General features: G+C 37.2%; 1 protein-coding gene across 2 annotated transcripts in view; it reads left to right on the top strand.

Annotated features, from left to right (window-relative positions):
- Positions 1-23,558, top strand: part of GMDS (GDP-mannose 4,6-dehydratase) — a 631,992-nt gene that overhangs the window by 142,395 nt on the left and 466,039 nt on the right. For both annotated transcript variants that reach the window (XM_029944959.1, XM_029944958.1), the window contains exons 2-4: positions 622-666; positions 8,558-8,645; positions 13,093-13,202. In XM_029944959.1, coding sequence (XP_029800819.1) covers positions 622-666; positions 8,558-8,645; positions 13,093-13,202 — 243 coding nt within the window. The remainder of the gene's footprint in view (positions 1-621; positions 667-8,557; positions 8,646-13,092; positions 13,203-23,558) is intronic.

Here is a 23,558-nt window from a genome sequence, read left to right on the forward strand (position 1 = left end):
ACTTTCCAGGACCCCTGATTTAGAAGCCAACTCCCACCAGAAACCTCATCTTCCTCCTTTCCACCATGATGTCCTTTTTCAATAATGTTAACTCTCCAGTGCTCCCTGCCTTCTCCCCAAGTCCCCACAGCTCCCATCTAATTCTTCCCCAGTGATTCCTTTTTTATAACTGCCCAGAATTCGTCTGATTTCTGTATGTTCCTGTAGTAACAAGGTCTTCTGCTTTGCTACACATACTTTGCATATTTCACACAGCTAGTAAGTGGCAAAACCTAAACCCACATCCATGTGAATCTAAAGTGTCATGTTCTTTCTTTTGCCCCATATTATCTCCCTGGATTTTGTTTCTTACTCCATGAATAAGACAATGATAACATTTTACCGTGCTGCTTTGGTTCTCAAATGAAATGATGTCTATGAAAATGCTCATTGAATAGTAGAAAGTGGAACATTATTCTGTCTTTACCATCATTATCTGTATTATTTTTATTTTGGTTGCCATGATCCTTGATTTAAGTTCATATAGCCTCTTCAGTGCTTTTCTGAAAACTCTCAGTTTTGGCTGCCTTCTGTGCTAGCCATGATGGGTCTGACAGTTGTCACTTTTCCTTCTCTTCCCAGGATGGTTCGTACTTGGCTGAGTTCCTGCTGGAGAAGGGCTATGAGGTGAGTGACTCAGTGAGCAAGCACAGGCTGGTGGAATCACTTGGACACAGTGGCCTCCTGCTTCCTCTGCCGTCGTCCTCCTGTGTGTGTTTTCCACTGAAACTCTGATAACAAGTCAGAATCAGGGGAAGAATGTGCCGCTTGGCTTGTAACCATGCCAGCTCATTGTGCTATTTATCTGCTGGTGAGCACTTGTGGCTTCCCCCTGTTCCTTCATGTTTAACTGCTTTGCACGCTTCCCACATTCTCAGATAAAGCAGCAACCTGTGTAAGCTAAAAGCTATAACATTATTAGGGTTAATTTATGATGTAATGTGTTACATAAAAAAAAAAGTCCCTCTCACAGTGAAGTCACTTAATTCGGAAATTGCACAGAGCAATAAAAACTAAGCTGATCTTTGGCAAGCTTGAATGAAACATTTACACTCAGAGGGTTTTGCTTTCTGATAGGCAGCCATATATTTTATGGAGGGTGAAACTTCTGGGTTTGGTGCTGGCATCATCATCGTTGTCATCATCTTTTTCTCCTCTTTTGTCCTCTCTTTCAACATTGACTACTTTCCTTAAAGGAAACCAGAATTTTACATATTGAATTCGATATAACTCCATGTATATTTCTTACCTATTTAAAGAACAGTTTTCAGGTATATACATCTATATAAGTTCATGTTATACAGAGAACAAAGCCTGTACAGTGACCCATATGCTCTGGCCTGATCTGCTAGTGTTCATGTTAATAAATTTGGATTCTCTGGATTATTCTAAATGCAGGTGTACTGTTTTAAAAAATGTGCATGGTGGACAGATGGAAAAACAACAGCAAGGAATTTGGCATCTAAATGCCAACAGGATTTGCGGAAAAGGAAATTAACTTTCTTACTATAACTCATGTTTTCTGAGAGTCTTCACCATTAGACTTTAAGAAATAATAGCAGATATATTTAGCACCTTCTATTTCCTTACCTAACCAGCTAGTTTTATATCTTGCAAAAATATGAAAATAAGATAAATATAGTTATGAAAGTGTACATGTGCACTTATGTTCATATACAAAGATTCCTATAATAACTTTGTAATAAATACATATTCTGCGAAGCAGAGAATTTTAGAGTATATCATATATAATATAAAAGAGTTGGTTTTCGATAAAGACTAGTATTTGTTTAGACTACATTAACCTAGGGCTTTAATAAGTCTAAAAGGGAAGGATTGGCAGAGAGACTTACTCTGTTTCAGGTGCTGGCACCAGCTGACAGATGTTTGGTAGCTGGAGAGTAGTTAGTGATTGGGCTGTGTATCAAGTGAACCAAGAGAAGGAAATTTGTGAGTAAGAGCTGATGGGGTTCAGGATGTTCTACCTTAAAATATGGCACCTCAACATACTGAATATTTTAAGCAGGAGCAGTTTGAGAAAATAGTGGAAGTTTGAGAAAATAGAAGAGTTTGAGAAAGCTGTAGAAGTTTTTGCTGTTAATCTTTTTGGGTTTAATATGGAGGAAGAAAGAGTTTTTCCTCAACTCTCCTAGGGTCTGTGTCTGGGTCTGAAAGTTAAACTGAGAAGCATGCAAATTTATTTAATGTAAGTTTTATATTACATGGAGGTCTTCATAAAGCAATGAAGAGCCAAAGAAACCATTAAGGCTAAGTATGTTTATGTTAGGTTTGATGGAGAGTGGATGGCTGTGGAGAAATATGACAGGCCAAGGAGCATGATATGAGTATAATAAATAACAAGATTTGTTTATTTGGATTCCTCTTGGCATCCCCTAGTTTTCAGAGATAAGGATGCTCTTTTCTCCAGTTATAAGGTGGACACCCCTCACTAGAGGGTGTCATGACAGTTTCAGGGGAGAAGAGCAGGGGGAAGATTAGAGTGATTTTCCTGCTTCTACTCTTTTCTCACATTCCTTCAGCTTAAAATATTCCATACACCAAGATGCCGTATTTTGGGGTAGCATGTCCTGAACCCTATCATGGTCATTGCAGTTTTGAAGAGTAAGGTAGTATGTCAGACAGAAAGCCTAAGCTGTGTGGTATTGAAATTTACTTCCGAGGTGGACATGGAGGAGGAAGACATGGATGAGGATCGTGGCAACAAGGTGTGTCCACAGCTAGCTGAGAGGAAAATGGAGCAGGCATGGCAGCATGAGGTGGAGTGGTCACTGTGATAATGTGGTGGACTAGTGAGAGGTCCTGGGGTAAATCTGGATATGGTAGACGGTGAATGGTCTCAGCATGATGGTGCTATTAGTATTACTGGAAATGGCTGGGAAGAAGACCTACAGGTGAAGCTCCATTTAGGTGGCTCATTAAGGAACTAGTAGACTTGAGAAGATGTTCCTAAATGGATGACACACTTAGAAATAAATACAATGAGAACCTAGGACTGCCAGGTGAGCTATAAATGGTTTTGTTCCATTGTCATTTGAAATTATAAGAGCAGATTTGATTATGATAAAGACAACAGAAGGCCCATTTGACAAATCACAGTTAATGAGAGGAATGAGTCATTGCAACAATGGTTGACAAGAGAGGGGAGGTTTAGGAATGAGATCCATAAATTGATAGAAGGAGATAGTATAGGCAATACAGGTAGAAGGTAAAGAACCACAAAGCAAAATCAGAAATGATTCCTCTTCATAGTCCAGGAGAAATATGAGTTTTGTAGGAATAGGGCAGCGAAAGTGTATTTATCCATATTGTATTCAATTTTAATAGGCTGCTGTCTTCAATTTTAAGAGATGGATATAATTGGAGGATAAGCTATTAAGTAAAATCTAATGGTGGCACAGACTTCATCTTTTTTTTTTTAGGTTGAAGTAAATATGAGGGTGATTTTTTGGAGAGGCTGCATTGGCAGTTTTCCTGAATTATCAGCCAGCAGCCCTTGGTTGCTCAAGACCGTGAGCAAAATAATAGGGCTAGTAAATTGGATGGAATAAGATAAGAGGAGATACCCATCTGTACCTGATTCCAGAGGGTCAACATCAGCCATTTGGATGAGCTCAGACTTCTAACTCAGCAGATTCTCAACCTGTAGTGTACATCAGAACCACCCAGAGGCCCCATTAAGATGAGGATGCCTTGTTCAGGGGTCTGGGAATCAGCCTTTCTCATAGCCCCTGGTTGTGGCTGATGCTGCTCTCCTGGGTCTTATGGTTTGAGAATAAGTACAACTAAAGGTTCAAATGAGATCATTTAATCACATGATGAACAACAGAATCTTAAGGTACCTTAATTTGTGGGGCTTTGCTTTTCTGAGCTCTCATATTATTTTGAATTTAGGCTTTGTGTAAGGAGTAGCACTAAGCTCAGAAATAGAAACAATATATTTTGGGGATAGCAAAATACAACCCAGGAACAAAATAAGCAATGGGAAAAAGAGCTATAGATTCTGTGTATAGGCTTGATAATGATGCTGAGTTCTTCCTAGAGCAGAAAGGGGCAAACTTTAATTAGCTAAAATGGCAAAGTCAGCCTTTCATTATGAAGCTGGGGAGGCATGGACTCCATAGAGGAGCAGTAGTCAACTAGAGGAGAGCGACCAGTTGAAGAAAGAGACAGGTTGGTGAGGTGGGGATGATGGGACCACATGGGCAAAACCAAATACTGTCTATAGAATTAGTGCAGCACAGGTTCCGGGCATGCTTTACCTTTCTTTAGTTAAAAAAGAAAAGTATAAAAGGATTGACTAACTTTAAAGCAAAAATAGACATTTGCATATGACTTGAAAAGGAATATCATATTTTAATAGATTAGCTAGTTTTGGTAGTTACCTTCTATGATCCCCCATTAGATTCCTGAAGCAGGGGAGGCCTGGGTGGCTCAGTTGGTTAAGTGTCCAACTTTGGCTCAGGACATGATCTTGGAGTTTGTGTGGGGTTCTATGCTGACAGCTCAGAACCTGGAGTCTGCTTTGGATTCTGTCTCCCTCTCTGTCTGCCCCTCTGCTTCTCACACTCTGTCTTTCTCTCTCCAAAAAAAAAAAAAAAAGATTCCTGAAGCAGTGGGCCCTGGTCTTCTAATGTGGCCACTGAAATTCATGTTCTGAATGAGCTAACATGAGAAAGTGAAGGATTATTTTATTCCTGGTCCAGTTCTCATTGAGTAGTGACTCTATTTGAAGGTTTAAAGTCACAGTTTTTAATATTGTTTTTTTTCTTTAATTTTGCTTAACACTAAACACTAAAGAGAATGAATCTCACATTTATTATGTATAGAATATAGGTGCCATATCATGATGAGAAAAATTCAGAATTATCATGTTTTATAGAAATTTGGCCTTTAAAACCTCAAACATTTAATTCTACAGTTGTTAAAGTGCAAAGGATAATTCTTCCGTATAGTCTGTCTGCCAGCTCAGAGCAAGGAAGGTGAATGAGGCAGTCCAGCTCACAGTGGTGGGGAAGCCCTTAGGTTTAAGTACTGAGCAGCCTGTTTCGTACCCCTCCTTTGCCATTGGTGGCTCTGTGGCCTTGGGCAAGTCAGTGGACTTGTGGGTTTTCCTTCTAGGAAAGGAATTATAACCAGGGACTATCAGGAAAACAGAAAGGAAATAGCATATAAGGATTTTTCTGTTGTTATCTGGAAGATTATTTGTTAGAACATGGAGTTCTTCTGCATCCAATCATGATCTGTGAGAATCTGTAAAATATTTTTTATGGGTGAAAAGAGGCAAAAGTTTGTATGGATTTCATTTTGAAGCATACTGAGTGTTGGTAGAATGGACCATGTGTATACTTAACTTGACCATGTATACTAGCTGTGTGATCTCAGGCACTGTCCTCATCTGTCGAATGGGAGTAATAATAGGAAGGGTGTTGTGAAGATTAAGTGACTTATATCTATAAAGAACAGTGCCCGGCACACGGTCTTTGCCATGTGCATATTAGCTATATAATCTATGTTACCTATATTGGTGTTAACTATATTATCTGTGCTTTCAAAAAGCAAGTGGCATTTTAAACATCCCTGGAGAATCATCTTTCCTTGGCTCCAAGAGAAATCTAGATACTGAAGAATTTGAAATCTAGTGGTTATAATTTTCCTGTTTTCTTGATTGAGATAACAAACAAACATATTGAAGGATTTGAAATCCAGTAGCAACAATTTTTTATTTTTGTGATTGTAATAAATAAAGAAATAAATAAATGAGCAAGCATTTCTCTGTTATATTGCCTTGTCTGACTCTAGGTTTTGAAGTCAAATTAACTTTGTTCTGACATTGAGAGAACATGAAAGTTTCTTTTTCATTGCTTAGTTAAATGAAACATGAAATTTATTTGTTGAAATACTCTTTTCTATTTAAAACCCCAGTTTTTCAGAATAGTATTTTGTTTTTGAACTACTATAACATAATATTGATTTTGATTAGTTTACATGGAGCCATATTCAGCCCATTTATCTTTTAAGTTTGGTTTCTGAACTCCTCATCTCCTTTTCCCCCCAAATCCTTATAAAAACAAACAACCATACACACATCCCTTCTGTAACGAGAAAGCTGCTAATCTCAAATTCTTAACTAGATTATCCAGTTTGCACACATTTTGGCTTGTCTTAAAGTTTGTATTTCACCTGTCTCTGAAGCAGACAGACTCAGCTTTCATTAGTTCTTAGAATAATACTTGCTGTCATGGATTAAGCATTTGGCAGGTCTTTCTTTCCCTGTATACACATACCAAAAGTTGGGAGTAGGGGAAATTAAAACACATTTTTTTTGGTGGTGTTATAAAAAAAAAACCCTAGTGCTTAATGCTTTTGGTTCTAAGTGTAACAGAAAATCCTATGTTACTTATTGGCTGTGACTTTGTGTAGTTGTTCGATTTTGTAGTGAATCCATCAATATCATTTAATATTTATATCAGTCTTTAATGTTTATATGCATTGTGTATGTATAAGGAGTTTCTTTTTGTTTTGGAATATGTGATTTACCCAGAATCCAGCAATCAAGAGAAAAAATAGACTAAATCATATTATTATTTTCATTATCAGAATTAAATTATTTGTTTTTAGAACATAGATATTCCTTTATGTGCTATGAAATAAAGCTCTACTTACATCTGAGAAATCTATATTTCAGAAATAACTTGGTGGTAAACACCAATTTTGTTATGTATAAGTATATATGTGAACTTGGTTTTTATTAAACAAAAAATTACTTGCTAAAATTGTTTGTTAAAATTATTGTTTGTAGAGCATTTCAACTTTACAGTTGCGCAACAACGTGAAAAGTTGGAGACCATGATGTATAATAATTCTAAGCTTTATGTGTTATTTTCTCCACTTTCATATTAAGAAATGGATATGTATATCCAAATCTCAATTTAATGTTTCCTAGATTTTACTGTCTTTTTTTATTAAAATTTTTTAATGTTTATTTGAGAGAGACAGAGCACAAGTGCGGGAGGGACACAGAGAGAAGGAGACACAGAATCTGAAGCAGGCTCCAGGCTCCTAGCTGTCATCACAGAGTATGACACAGAGCTCAAACTCACAAACTGTGAGATCATGACCTGAGCCAAAGTTGGACGCTTAACCAGCTGAGCTACCCAGGAGCCCCTACCTACTGTTTGCCTCCTAAAATGTCAATGAAGTTTGTGATATTCCTTCTTAAAATATTTTCATTTTTACCAAATTTTCTTGAGTTTAGTTCATTTGGAAAATAGTGTGGATGAGTGCTTCTCTCTTTGGCTAAAGCAACTAATCACCAGAATTATTAATTGTGGGTGTGTCGTATCCTTTACAGAAGTTAATTTTTCATGTATGCTGTATAAAATGACGGTGACATTTGTTTCTATTTGAAAGAAAGTCTTCTGTGCTTAAAGTTTCACTTTTCCCTCTCCCCTCCCCCAATTTGGAATATTTGAGTCATGCCAAGGATTAATTTTGGTTTGAAACAGACAGAAAACGATTGAGTGGAAATATAGAAGTGTATTCAGCTGCAAATGAGACTACTCAACATCAGAAGGAACACTTTTAAAACAGGTGAAGGATTAAAACTGCCACCAGTAGAACTGGAACGTGGGCAGCTGGTGACATAAGCTTGTATTAGCATTGGCAACACAAAGGGAGCAATCTTGACACAAGAAGGAAGTGATACCAAGTCTTGGAAAATTTCTCTTATGTATCAGACACAAATAGTCTTTTCTTTGGTATCATGCATGTATGCATTGTTGTTCCAAGGACTTTATACCACTCTCATACTTAATATGGTTAAGTCAAAGATAAAAATTAAAAAAGTAAAAAATCCTTTTTTCATTTGAGTCTTCTTCATGTGTTAAATCTAGTAGTTTGTAAGTCTTGTCCCTAATCTGTGCTTTTTAATTCTTACTTTTCCACAAAGATGCCTTATAGCAGTTGCTGCCTGATTATATTTGTGGACCCAGATATATACATATGTATATATATATAAAATAAGGACACTGGAAGGACATGGTGGAATCAGAGCCTCACAGCCTCACTGTGTTAAAGAAGCTGCAAGGCAGTTTTACCGATATGGCCTTTCATGGTCTGTCTTCAGTTTCAAACTGAAGAGATATTTTTGTCAGCAGCAGGGTTCTAAGTGTGTATGTGTTTGGAAAAGGAGACATTCTAGTATCAGTAACTAAGCATTCGCTGTGAAGTCACATAATTATCTAATTACTTTTGTGGAGATTGGCAGTGAAAGCACCACACAGAGATGGAGGCTTGATGCTGGTGTCTGGTGGGCAGTGGTTGGGGAGAAAGTAAGCAGTGGAAGTATTTCTAATAATTTAAAAATAATGTTTGCAAATAATAGTAAATAGTGGATTTTTCTCACAAGGTAAGCATTAACAAAAGAACTTCTGAGGTGCCTGTTAATCCTCGTTGCATGTTTATAATTTCTTTCCTTTCCACACCATAAAAAATGCAGGTCCATGGAATCGTGCGGCGATCCAGTTCGTTCAATACAGGTCGAATTGAACATCTGTATAAGAACCCTCAGGCTCACATTGAAGGAAGTAAGTCATTTTCTTTTCTAAAATTTATTTCTATAACTTCCTGTATTATGGTAAGGTATTTTTAAATGTCATTTTGCTCAAAGCCCATCAAGTTGCAATTATTTACCGGTGAATTGCCTGCATTGAATGCCGTCTGCATGCTTTGAAAACCCTTCCATTGCTTGCTGCCCCTGGGCCACAGTGTCGTCGTGGTTAGTCTCTTACAGGATATTGGTCAGGTGATACTGCTCAAGAGACCAAGAGTAGACATGCCTTTGATCAGCCTTCTCCAGGTGTCCTTATCCCCTCAAGTAAGATCAGGTCCATATTCTCAGAACACGCCTTTACTTTTTATGTTGGACTGATGTAATCAAGCTAAGCAATCTTTGTACATTTATTTAATTTTTAAAATAATTTGTGAAGACAAGTCCAATAACTGACAGCAATCAAAACTATATTTAATTGCTTTACAGATCACTGTCAGTATTATCAGTTGCTTGTTATTTTTGTTATTAAAATTGCCTGAATGTAGCCATATAGTCTACATAGCACAGTCACAGTATTTTCTCAGTTGATCTTTACAGCAGCTCCTAAGCTTGTGAATGAAACCATTTTACAGATAAGGGAATGGAGGTAGAGGGAAGTTGTAACTTTATTGAGGTCATGCACCATGTAAAAGACAGACCAGGATACTGGGTTTTTAAACTACACAAGTTCAGCCTGCTCTGCTTGTCCAGTTTTTCCAGCTAGCAGGGATGATTCAGTTATGTTGTAAAGCATAAATCATTTTGTATTTATTTTAAAGCACTGAATATTTGGAGTTTTGGGTTACTTGTATAAGTAGTGACATCATCAGGAAGATGACCTAGTGGTCCCACTAAAGGCTTTTCACTTTTATACTTAGTTATTCAATACATCATTCTTGAAAATTATCATTTTTTTAGATTTCCTTTTTTTCTCTTTTTTTTTTCTTTTATAGTTTATTGTCAAATTGGTTTCCATATAACACCCAGTACTCATCCCAACAAGTACCCTCTTCTATGACCATTACCCCTTTTTCTCTCTCTGCCACCCACATCAACGCTCAGTTTGTTCTTAATATTTAAGAGTCTCTTATGGTTTCCCTCCCACCCTCTCCTTAACTATTTTTCTCACTACTTCTCCCTCATGATTCTCTGTTAAGTTTCTCCTGTTCCACATATGAGTGAAAACATATGGAATCTGTCCTTCTCTGCCTGATTTACTTCACTTAGTATAACACCCTCAAGTTTCATCCACGTTGCTACAAATGGTCAGGTTTCTTTCTCATTTCCATGTAGTATTCCATTGTATATATAAACCACATCTTCTTGATCCATTCTTCAGTTGATGGACATTTAGGCTGTTTCCATGATTTAGCTATTGTTGAAAGTGCTGCTGTGAACAATGGGATACATGTGCCTATGCACTAGCACTTCTGAATCCCTTGGGTAAATCCCTAGCAGTGCTATTGCTGGATCATAGGGGAGTTCTATTGATAGTTTTTTGAGGAACCTCCACACTGTTTTCCAGAGCGACTGCACCAGTTTGCATTCCCACCAACAGAGTAGAAGGGTGCCCATTTCTCCACATCCTCGCTAGCTTCTATAGTCTCCTGATTTATTCATTTTAGCCACTCTGACTGGCATGAAGTGGTATCTCAGTGTGGTTTTGATTTGTATTTCCCTGATGATGAGTGATGCTGAACATTGTTTCATGGGTCTCTTGGCCATCTGATGACCTCTTTGGAGAACTGTCTGTTCGCGTCTTCTGCCCACTTCTTCATGGGATTATTTGCTTTTTGGGTGTGGAGTTTGGTGTGTTTCTTATAGATTTTGGATACTAGTCCTTTATCCGATATGTTATTTGCAACTATCTTTTCCAAATCCATTGGTAGCCAGTTAGTTTTCTTGATTGTTTCCTTTGCTGTGCAAAAGGTTTTTATCTTGATGATGTCCCAATAGTTCATTTTTGCTCTTGATTCCCTTGCCTTTGGAGATGTGTTGAGTAAGAAATTGCTGTGGTTGAGGTCAAAGAGGTTGTTTCCTGCTTTCTTCTCTAGGGTTTTGATGGTTACATGTCTCACATTCAGGTCCTTCATCCATTTTGAGTTTATTTTTGTGTATGGTGTAAGCAAGTGGTCTAGTTTCATTCTTCTGCATGTTGCTGTCCAGTTCCCCCAGCACCATCTATTAAAGAGTCAGTCTTTTTTCCATGGATACTCTTTCCTGCTTTGTAAAAGATGAATTGGCCATACATTTGTGGGTCCAGCTCTGGGTTCTCTATTCTATTTCATTGGCCTATGTGTCTGTTTTTATGCAAATACCATACTATCTTAATGATGACAGCTTTGTAGTAGAGGCTAAAGTCTGGGATTGTGATGCCTCCTGTTTCGGTTTTCTTCTTCAGTATTACTATGGTTATTCAGGGTCTTTTGTGGTTCCATACGAATTTGAGAATAGTTTGTTCTAGCTTTGAAAAGAATGTTGGTGCAATTTTGATGAGGATTGCATTGAATGTGTAGATTGCTTTGGGTAGCAATGACATTTTAATAATATTAATTCTTCCAATCCATGAGCATGGAATATTTTTCCATTACATTGTGTCTTCTTCAATTTTCTTCATAAGTTTTCTATAGTTTTTGTCATACAGATCTTTTACATCTTTGGTTAGGTTTAGACCTCAGTATTTTATGTTTTTTATTTCAAATGAGTGGGATCAGTTTCTTGATTTCTCTTTCTGTTGCTTCATTATTGGTGTATAAGAATGCAACTGATTTCTGTACTTTGATTTTGAACCCTGTGACTTTGCTGAATTACTGCATCAGTTCTAGTAGACTTCTGGTAAAGTCTGTCAGGCTTTCCATGTAGAGTATCATGAAGTCTGTGAAAAGTGAAAGTTTGACTTCATCTTTGCCAATTCTGGTGCCTTTTATTTCCTTTTGTTGTTTGATTGCTGATGCTAGGACTTCCAGCACTATGTTAAATAGCTATAGTGAGAGTGGACATCCTGTTTCGTTCCTGATCTCAGGGGGAAAGCTCTCGGTTTTTCCCCATTGAGGATGATATTAGCTGTGGGCTTTTCGTAAATGGCTTTTAAGATTTTTAAGTAAGTTCCTTCTATCCCATCTTTCTCGAGGATCTTTATTAGAAAGGATGCTATATTTTGTCGAATGCTTTTTCTGCATCTATCGACAGGATCATATGGTTTTTATCTTTTCTTTTGTTAATGTGATATATCATATTGATTGATTTGTGAATGTTGAACCAGCTCTGTAAGCCAGAAATGAATCTCACTTGACCATGGTGGATAATTCTTTTTATATTCTCTTGAATTCAGTTTGCTACTATCTTGTTGAGGACTTTTTCATCCAAATTCATCAGGGATATTGGCCTGTAGTTCTCTTTTTTTGCTGGGTCTATGTCTGGCTTAGGAATCAGTGAAGTTGGCTTCCTGGAATGAGTCTGGAAGTTTTCCTTCCATTTCTATTTTTTGGAATAGCTTGAAAAAAATGGGTGTTAACTCTGCTTTAAATGTCTGGTAGTATTCCCAAGGAAGCCATCTAGCCCCGGGCTTTTATTTGTTGGGGGATTTTTGATAACTGATTCAATTTCTTCACTAGTTATGGGTCTGTTTAGATTTTCTATCTCTCTGTTTGAATTTTGGTTGTATGTGTTTAGAAATTTGTTCATTTCTTCTAGGTTGTCCAATTTGTTGGCATATAATTTTTCATAGTATCCCCTGATAGTTGCCTGTATTTCTGAGGGGTTGGGTGTAATACATCCATTCACTGATTCACTATTATCCAGTGTATTACAGAGTTCTTTAGAGAATGTATTGAGATTTTCTTTGTTTGAATCTCACTCTTATGTAACATACCTTCCAACCACCTGTGAACCATATGATACTTTAATTTGATAACATCTGTCTTTTGTCTTGATATCACTTTTATTTTTTTAATTAATTAATGAATTAATTTTTATTTTTAAAATGCTTACTTATTTTGAGAGAGAGAAGGAAAGAGACAGAGACAGAGAGAGTGAGAGAGAGAGAGAACACAAATGGGAGAGGGGCAGAGAGAATGGGAGAAAGAAAATCCCAAGCAGGCTTCTTGCTGTCCATGTAGAGGCTGACATGGGACTCACTCTCAAAAACCATGATCATGACCTGAATTGAAATTAAGAGTTGAGCGCTTAACCAACTGAGCCATCTAGTTGCCTGTTGTTATGATTTTTTTTTAGAAAGTTTGTTACAATTCTTACAAATCCTTTAGACATAGGCAACAAATGTGAACATCTTTCTAATATTTAAGTTCTTTAAAGATGAGAGTTATACTCTGCTACTCGAAAACCAGTCAGACATTCAGAATATCCCTTTCCGTTTTGATATTTTTAAAAAGTGGGCTTTCATTGTTTTCTTCTACCTGATGGTGTGTTTTTGAATTCTAAAGACATGAAGTTGCACTATGGTGATCTCACTGACAGTACCTGCCTAGTGAAGATCATTAATGAAGTCAAGCCTACGGAGATCTACAACCTTGGAGCCCAGAGCCATGTTAAAGTAAGCCATTTTCACAGTCACATTTCTTTGCTGTGTTCTTGAGTTGTTCTGTGTTTTGTCTGCTTCTTAATACAATAATGCAGGCATTGATCCTAATCTTCGAGTTTAATTCATGAATCTGATAAATTCATTAGTGTTAGAAATACTAATACTTTTTATAAGTGTATACTGTTATTGAGCAATATAAAATTTTACTGCTAACATTAAAATAGCAGTATTCATTTCTTTTGGATTGATCTTGTAGTCTGTTTTCTGCCATTTCAAATCACATTGTGAATGAAGTGTTTTGTTAAAATGCTGTAAAATTTAACTCAATAAAACTTGTATTTAATATTAATTTTTGGTAGTGGTTCTATTACTCACTGAGAAAGTAATATTTTCTTAGTTCAATAATATGTTAAAATTAACTGAATTAACTTTTTATTATAAGTAGTAGAAATCATGGGAAGAAAAACCTCTTGTCTCGTCAGTATGATGCAGCTAATATTCATTTCTTGCCCTTAATGCAGATTCTCTGGTAATCTACCTACCTCTCTTTAGTTTTTCTTTTTGGAACAAATCACAGTAAACCTGAGTAGCCCATTCCTAGGGCTCTACTGATCTCCTTAATTCAAGTTTTGTTGCTGTATCCCCGCATTCATTTGAGTGAGTGAAATCTGAAGCCAGGAATGATATGAATTCTATTTAGATATTATTCGATCAGGATAGTGGAACTTAGAAATAAAAGCAAATAACTCTAAGTTTAAAGACTCCCCTCTCCCCCAAAATGTCAATGAATCTACTTATCAGTGTTTTTTTTTGTTCAATGAATGAATTCAGCAGTATTATTTCAGAATGATATTCCTTTATATCTCCAACTTTGGGCACAGTGTAAGCTGTATGTCTCAGGTAGTTTAAAGGACAAACTGTAAGTTTCTAAATAGAACGAAACCAGGTGTGGAACATAGTGAGAGAAACATAATGGTAGGCCCAGTCTTGTAATTCATATCAAATTTAAAAATAGTATATAAATTCTCATAATTTACATTTTTCTCTAAAATATTAACCTTGAAGGATAGCTACATATCACTAAAGATACTTCTTATTGTGCTGTCTAGGAAAAACAAATGTTTTCCCTTTCTTAATCTCCGATGATTCTCTTCTGTATCCAGCATTAAGCTTTGGGTTGTGAAAGTTATCAGGGTCTTTCAGTTAGAGTAGAGCTGTTTTTCTAAATGATTCCAAACGTATTTTCTCATTTCGAAAGTGTATCTTATACATACTATGCTTGGAGTAATTATCACCTGTCTTTTCTTTAGGGACATACTGACTCTCTTTATCACACTAGGAATGATGATTGTTTATTCCTAACTGGAACAGTCAGTCCATCTTCCACATTATAATTTATCTAGCTGCTCCTTGACCTTCCTGACCAAAGTAAGAGTATCGTCCAGGCAAAATAGAATGTTTTGGAATGAATCCTCTGTTAATCAACTTCCTTTAGATTAAGAACTTTCCTTTGTGTTTTAGATAGTTTCTCACCTCTGGAGCTATAATCTGGCATGGTGGGAAGATAAAGGAAATTTTATGAAAATTTATTTATAGAAAGTCTTCCTCCTCTCATTTTAATATTAAATGAACCAGGCTTCTTTTTTTTCCAAACAGTTTTTTTGTTCAAAAAGCTAGTTGTACTTTTCTTACTTGAAGTGAGCCTGTTACTGTGTGATTAGCATTCTGGAGTCATACTGAAAATGTAGAAAGTGCAGGAGATTGAGTTGTTTCATTTAAGTTGCTATGTATATGAAGTTGATCTGTTTTCATTGTGTTTTGCCTGCTTCCCGTACAGGCCAGTTAAGTGGCAGAAATGGTGTCTAACTGAATATGAATCTTGCTTTGTCAAATCATTTAGCCCTTCAACAAATATTTGCATGCATGGTGGAATGGAGGACACAAAGATGTATAAAACCCACTTCTGTCACAGAGGGTCTAAACTTTTGTAGAGGTAATTTGTGGCAAGTGACAGAGGCTGGCACTAATATCGTAGAGTCTTTAGAGAAGGGTGAGAGAGAACCTCAGTCTGAAGGGATTATGATGGTGTCAAGGAGAACGTTTAGGAAATCTGCAGACATAGTGGGAAATGGAAGTTGAAATGGAAGCAATAATGTAAGTCCAAGAGTCAGAAGTGAGAAAACTTGGGACATGTTTTTAGCATGATGAGTATTCTAGATTGAGCAAAAAAAATTGTTGAAGAGAAATGTGACATAAGGCTTCCATATGTACAGATGAGGTTTACAGGTAAGTCTAGTAGTAGGGCTTCAGAAGAGATAGGAAGCTGTCAGATAAAGATGGTGGGAATGGAGTGGATGACACAGGATGCCTTGTAGAACAGACCTCTCTGCTGATAAGATATGGGAGCCAGGGAAGAGGGAAAGCAATGCACCAGTGCCCAGGGGACCAGACAATTGATGGTACCAGTACTAGAGCAGGCATTCAAGGAGGGACTGTTGGAATCAGGCCGGATAAATAAGTTCCCTCCAGGATATGTCCTACTGGCAGTACTTGAAGGTGAAACAGGTCATGAGGTAGTTTCAAATATGTTATGATGCTTGAGAGAGAGTAGGGGTACAACAGATGTTAAATTCAGCCCAGGGAATTTTTGGCAATGGCAAGACAGCAGATAGAAAAAGAAGAGTAGAGGCCTGAAGATTGAACGTAGGAGGCAGAAGTGTATTTAGAATGGGAGCAGGAAGAGTAGTCACTGATGACAGGAAAGTGGGAGATGGACATGCAGGAGGGTGCAGTTGTGTCGCAGAAGTAAAAACCAGGCCATTTCAAGAAAGAGGGTATATCAGCATTGCTAGATACTTGTAAAAAGAGCATTCTAGCAATATGATAGAAGAGTTAGCTAGGGTGCAAAGGGTTTAGAAGTTGAGGGGTTATGAGGGAAATGTAAATTGAGGGGATTCTTTTCTAGAAATTTCCTGGTCTAAGGAAGACCACATGTGATAGATAAGTCTCACTTTAACATCAGCTGCAGGTTGCAGGGTGCCTCCCCAGAATTTCTGGTTTATGAACTTCCACTTTTAGGACATGTTGATAATGCTGATTCTGGTCTGGGAATTTCACTTTGAGAGCCATTATTCTAATGCTTCAGGTTTCTTGGTTTATCTATATTTGATATGAGCCCTAATGCATTGTTTTTAGGCCTTCTTTTTTTTTTTTAATGTATCAACTTTTTAAATTTGGTGTAAAATAGTCCTGTTCTTTGCCAAGTAAGTGACCTTGTGCACTTTTAAAGCCTAAAACTATACCTACGATTAGGAATGATGATAATGTAAAGAGTCTAAGGAGAATCTGATATATATTTATATTTATGTCTAAATTCTTAACATGCACAAATATTTTCCTGAGAAGTGTGTAGTCCATGAGAAATAACTAGTATATTAGGGAAATAGTATGAGTACAAACTGCTGTTAGGATGTCCTTTAAAAATCTGTCTTCCATATTATTATTTCTGCTGTGAGCTCATGTCCGATTGTCAGTCATGGACAGAGCGGGTGTGGAGCAGGGGCTGGTGTGATGGTAGCTGGAGATGACAGACTGCCCTGTTATTAGGGGATGTTGCTCTGTTCCCCAGCCACACCAGGGCTCTCTACATTGGGCTTCAGTTGTCTGCCTGTTCTTTTAGCCGCTTGTTAGGGGATTAGGAAGGAAAATACCTATGTATATATGTTAAAAGTGACTTCTCAGTGTTAATCAGCTTTGTAGGATTTATTGTATTCTTAGACAATAGCTTTTAAACAAAAGTTTTTTCTGTGAAATGCTTGCAATAAGGTTAATTATAATACATTTTTATTATTTGGTTTGGAGCTTTTAAGAAGGAAGATTCTAATATTAGCACATTTTGTATTTACTTTTGAGTCACTGACTTCTAGACCGGGCATTGTTTGTGTTGGCTTCTCTTTGTGCAGGATAAAGTCTTCTATCACTCTCACTTCCAGTTAATTTGCTGTGGGCTATGGTATGCTAAAAGTAAGGAAAATAAAATAATAGGAAGTTGGTCTGGTTTCCTGTAGGAAACCAATGAAGATGAAATTGGTTCTTGGAATAAACCCACAGCAGTCTGGGAAATACTGACTGAAGACATTTTTCTGAATCATAAACAGAAAAATTATGACTCATGAAGTGTGGGTCATTGAAAGGCTGATTTGATCTTATGTGGGAGAAAGTGAGAGATGACGGAAATGTACTAGTTATTAAAAGTAGTTAAACTTAGCATGATGACATCATCCAAGTAGGAACAAATTATCCAATATTTAGTCCAGCCCATTTTGATGGAGAACATGTTCCAAGAGCCTGCTTTATTGTTCTTTTCTTAAAACTGTGTAAATAATAGTTTTTTCAGTCTTAAATTTCTTATCTGTTCAACATTCATTACTGTCATGATTTTGGATTTTTCCACCATATCTCCAGCTTCTTTGGTAATCTCATGTCATTCTTGAAGCTGTAGTGTTGGATTGTGATCTTTCTACGGTAACGCTAGGCCAGCATTGCTCCCTTTTGTCTCACAGTGTCCTGTTGGAATTGCCTTTATTTATTTTTTTCAAAGAAATGAAAATTATACAGTTATGGAATATTATAGCTAAAAGAAACTTTAGAAATGATTTCATATGGGGGGACCTTTGCGTGGCTTAGTCAGTTGTGCCTGACTCTTGATTTTGGCTCAGGTCATGATCCCTGGGTCGTGGGTTCTCTGTGCTGAGTGTAGAGCCTGCTTAAGAGTGTCTCTCCCTCCCTCCTCCCTCTCTCCCTCTCTCTCTCTCTCTCTCTCTCTCTCTCTCTCTCTCTCCCTCTCCCTCTCTCTCTCTTTCTTTCTCTCTCCTTTTCCCTTCCCCCTTGTCCTTCTTCCTTCTTGGCATGCATGGTCTCTCTCTCAACTTAAAAAAAGATTTCATATGATTTTCATGTTATAAATGAAGCTGCTCAAAATCCCACTGGAACTCAGATGTTTGATTCTATAATTTATTTTAAAGACCATCCAAGAAAATGATTTTCTCTGCAGTAATAATTGTAATGTAAAGTAGTTCTCACCATAATTTTTTTCTTTCCCCACATACCTAAGTTTCTTCTTAAACTTACTCTTTTCCCCTTGTGTCTTCAGTGGAGACAGAAAGTTGTTTACTCTTTTCCCTTCAGTTTTGAGAAGGATTTTCAAATCCCTTCAAAGTGTTGCAGACTACTATTAAGTCTTTATCGTTTTCAAATTCAATTACTCCATAGTTTTTAATTTTCTAACTCTTTAATGACCTTTATTGTTTTCTTTTTCAGTTCTTTTAAGGTATTTATTTAATTTTGTTTCATGACAGTTGGGAGGCTGTCTTCTTACCAGAGGGTAAACTAGAGCATGGCTAAGTGAATGGGAGTGGGATTCTTTGTCTGGTTGTGTGGGACCAGTCAGCAAATTGGGAACATGGAAGCGCAAAGAGCTGAACCTAAGTTGTCCTCATGGTGGGAACTTCCAGCCCAGGAAACTAGACAAGAAGCAGTGTTGATCATGAGCCAAGGAGCTAGTGTAGTGGCCATGCACCAGGTTAGAATTGGGGAGAAATGAGAGAAACACCAAGCCAGGCAATGAAGCTGAGAATAAAAATAAAAAATTAAAAAACAAAACAAAACAAAACATGAGAATCAGATGAGTGGCTCTTGGGAAGAGGACTGAGCAATTTAATTACCTGAGTTTAAAGACTGTTCTCTCCAGTGACTCTTTCTTGGCTGGTTCTAGGAGTTGAAATTTATAGCTGGAGAGCTGACCCTCATATTTATCTCCAGGAAGCCTAAACCTCTTATGTCTTCACTCATTGAGGGGTGGGGGGCGGGTGACTCAGTGCGTTGGAGAATTGCTTATGGTAGGAAAGGGCAGGTAGCTAAGTTGAACATCTGGTTACTGCCTAAATAACTCAGTTATAGAACAAAATAAAATTGCAACAAAATGGCCCTTTGCCATGTAATCATAGCAAGAGTAGGGGGTGGCCTATTAAAACCCAGAGCAAACAGCAGAGAGGACTATTCTACTATGTCCCTGCTCATTCATTCTTTCTTGGGGAACCCTCAGGGAGGTGTGAGTAGAGCAGGGGGCATAGGTTGCTGTTAGGACAGGAAATGTGAGAACACATGTGGGTGGAGAATCTAGCTCCATGTCCCACACATTTGCATATTAGATTTCTTTAAATCAGATTGTGTGAGTGCAGCTATCTAGCATGTGGTCTCCTTGCTGCCTTTTATCAAGCCCTATGCTGACAGGATCAGGAGGAGGTTCACAGATATAAAACATCCTTAATGTTAGAATACAGATATCCCCACACCATCTCCCATCCCTTGCTTTTTGAAAGAGCACATTATACCACTTTGCTTTTACAAAAGACCTACATTAGTACCTGCTATCGCTAACCAACAGAAATCTGAAGAGAATTTTCACTTTTATGAAAATAATAGGTCAATAGCAAAAATCAGGTTCAGTGTTTGTTTTGCAGTGAGGCAGCCTGCACCCTGATGAGCCACAAGAATGATACATCAGACTTCTTTCCCAGGAATTACATTCAAACATCTCAGCATCAAGACAACATAGCTTTGAACAGTGTTTGTGAATATCTGTACTTTATTTTGACTAATTTTGTGCATCTATTAAGCAGGATGCATCTTAAGGTAACAGGAAAGCCTAAGTGAGGTTATTTTTTGGTGTGAGAATGCTCAAAAATTATTCCATATAAATTAATGGTAATTGTTCCTTTGCTTTATGCCATTTGGCTTATGAAAGTTTTCATAGAACTGTCTATTTTTGGATAGAGGGGGAAGTCTGCAGATGACTGTGTTATGGGGCATAAGGGAGGAAGGTTTTCATGGGGCCCTAGAGTATAGGGAAAAGTTCTTAAATCAGGGATAGATTTCCCAGGAAATACTCTAAAACTTGAGATCCAGGCCCACTCTAGACCCTAGGCTTTGGTGTTTTTTTTCTGGCTTCAGATCCTGGCCATGTTACATGCTAGATATGTGACTTTGATAGAGTGCTCAGCACTTTTTTTTTTTCCTATTTATTTATTTAGTTAGCTAGTTTATTGTCAAGTTGGTTTCCATGTAACACCCAGTGCTCTTCCCCACAAGTGGCCGCCTCCATGTCTATCACCCTCATTCACCTTTCCCCTTCCCCTTCAGCCCTAAGCTTGTTTTCAGTATTCAAGAATCTCTCATAATTTGCCTCCTTCCCTCTCCCTAACTCTTTTTCCCCCTCTTCCCCTCCCCATGGTCCTCTGTTAAGTTTCTCCTGTTCCACATATGAGTGAAAACATGGTCATACTCTGCCTGAAATATTTAACTTAGCATGACACCCTTAAGTTCCATCCACATTGCCACGAATGGCCAAATTTCATTCTTTTTCATTGCCATGTAGTACTCCATTGTATATATAAACCCAATGAGTGGAGAGCTCAGCACTTTTAAGCCTTCATTTAGTCATCTATAAAATGAGCACCTGCCTTCAGTTGTGGGTCCTTTTGACATGCTTCTACCTATAGGCCTTTGAGCTTGCTTTTGATGGTGATGCTCTGTCCTAGATTTCCACCTATTCATTTCCTCTACTACTCCCAACCTTTACTCAAACGTCAGCTACTCAGCAAGACCCTCCTGACCATGCTGTTTACAGTAGTAACTCTGGGGAGTGGTGGCACCATCCGTCCTGAGGGGGAAGGCTAACAAATAAATTTTGTAGGAACACGGAGAGGGGGCATGAATTGCAAATTGTCTACTCTGCTTCCCCAGCCTCCAATCCCAGTGGGCTCTTTGTCATACTTTAGGCTAACATGAGACAAACTATTCAGAGAAATGAATACACAGAGGTAACACAGGGAATCTACATGCCATTCATTGTTTCATTTGTCTGTGATGGAGGCCTGCCCTTTGCTTCAGCGGCTATTTGAAATTATATGCAAGAACGTTTTCTTCATTCAAATGCCTGTAGTTCCTGCCACTGAAACGTTAACTTTTTAGGTCATATTATAAAGGGAAAAATGATGTTTGGGCCCTTGGATTTTTATGAAATGGGCCATAGTATTTTGAGGTGGAAGAGATCTTGGCAATGAGCCAGCTTAAGCCCTTATTTTACAAAACACCACTCAGAACTTCCATTTTATGAGCAGCAAAGCCGACCATGTAGGCTGGAATCCAGAACTGAGAGCACTTGGTATTCTTGTCACACAACTAATCTAAGAAGACTGAGGTGGGAAAGGTGTCACTGAAATATCAGGGGAAGACTCTGATGTTTGAAGTTTTACCTTTCTTCTTATTCCCACTACTTATTACAGTGAAGTGAAGTTTTGATGCAATCGGTTTGAATTAAAAGCATTGTTTTTTTCCTTGATGGAGGAAACTGGTTGTAATTGATACCATATGAGTAGTGTTTGCATAGCGAAGAAGATTTCCTGATACAAGAATACAAGGTGAAATGGTAGCACATAATTGATACTAACATAAAATTAGTATATAAGGAAAATAGAAATCTCCAGCACTAATCATCAGGAATAAGCACAATCTTTTTGGCTAAGATAATTCAAGAACACTTTTTATTTTGAGTGCCTCTACTGCAGGAGTGTGTAAATAAGTTTCCCTAAAAGCTATAGGATGCTAATAATATTTGCTACTTAGGGAATCAGAAGCATCAATAGCTCGATAACCAAAATGAATAATATGTTCTTATTTGGGTGCTTTTTTAAAAAAAGAAAAATCAAGTCAGTTATATGACTATTGTCAATTAACCTATTTTCTAAGATTTAAAAATAAATATTTCCTTTTAAATACTACAAATATATTTTTGTCCATATATTAGTATATACAAATTATAACTCCTTATTCGATCTCTGAAGGTAACTTCTTTTGCTTAGCAGATAAATAAATTAATATAGGTTTATATATTTTATGAGGATTAAAACAAGTTTATGGGGAACCTGGGTGGTGGCTTAGTTGGTTGAGTGTCCGACTTTGGCTCAGGTCATGATCTCACAGTTCATGAGTTTGAGCCCCACATTGGCTCTGTGCTGACAGCTCAGACCTGGAGCCTGCTTCAGATTCTGTGTCTCCTTCTCTCTTGGCACCCCCTGCCCCCTGCCACACCTTGCTCATGCTCTGTCTCAGTCTTTCTCTCTCAAAAATAAACAGTAAAAAAATTAGTTCTTACATTTTCGTATGGAATTATTTTTCTATTACTATATTACATATAGTAATTCTTTTGTGTGTTCAGAGCAGCATGAAGTCACCTTCATTGTTAACAATTATGAAGGTACCTTATGGGCAGAAGGCTTCACTTGGTAAAGAGCAATGAATACAACGTTGAGAATCTGAGTATTAATAAGATGTGTTTGCAATTAGACCTAATATCCAGGCATTCTATGGCGTGTCTGTTTCTGGAAAATTAGCTCCCTTACAAGTGAAGTGAGCAAGAGGAATGGAGCAACTACTGGATGCTTTTACTCCCTGTAGATCGGTGGTTTACGTGCTGCAAGTCTCTATGTTTAAGTAAAATCGCATTTCTTCTCTGTAGTTCCATTTCTTTCTGATTGATTCTGTTAATCCTCACCCATGTGGGCACAGTCCCCATTATATGTAATAAATTTGATAACCACTTTAGTTTGCTACAAAGAAATTATAAAACCTTTTCATTTTATAATTTAATGTTTATGGTTACAGTGCATAAACTCCACTAATGTAAATATGACTAATCACTTCCTATGGTTCTTAGAAAGAAATTTAGCATTTTTTATCTTACATTCATGAGGGTAGAGCAGGACTTTATAACGCTTGTGGGCCCCTGTGTGTCATCTGGCTCAAATTCTTTTTGGAAGCCTGTTACGGATTTAAGCAATTGAATTCAAATCTAAAACCACTTAAAAAGTCCTTTATAGTCCATTAAGAATTTATATGAGAGAGAACACTCTATGAAAGTTCTCCTCTCTCTGTTCAAACAGATTGTTCTGTTTTATTGGATCTAGGTGGTATTGTAATTTTGATAACAGCTAATAACATTTGGAATTTTGCTTATAATTAGTAGACCACACAATGGTATGTTTGTTGGGTTTTGCACTCTCAATCCATTTATTATTAAATAAACTCCAAAGTATTATTTTACCTTTGAAATAATTAAGCTAAAATTAATGCAACTAGGTAAATGTTTATTTAAATATTAATTTCTAGATGTATTTATAAACACAAATAGTAGACAAATAGTGTAGGTACATTGAGTGAAACCTTTTGTTTTGGACTTTTAATGATGAAAACTTTGGATTCCCAATTAGATTGGAATATGTAATTTGTATAAATTAATATGTGGACATA

Source organism: Suricata suricatta, chromosome 7 (assembly GCF_006229205.1).
Source record: "Suricata suricatta isolate VVHF042 chromosome 7, meerkat_22Aug2017_6uvM2_HiC, whole genome shotgun sequence".
NCBI lineage: Eukaryota > Metazoa > Chordata > Mammalia > Carnivora > Herpestidae > Suricata > Suricata suricatta.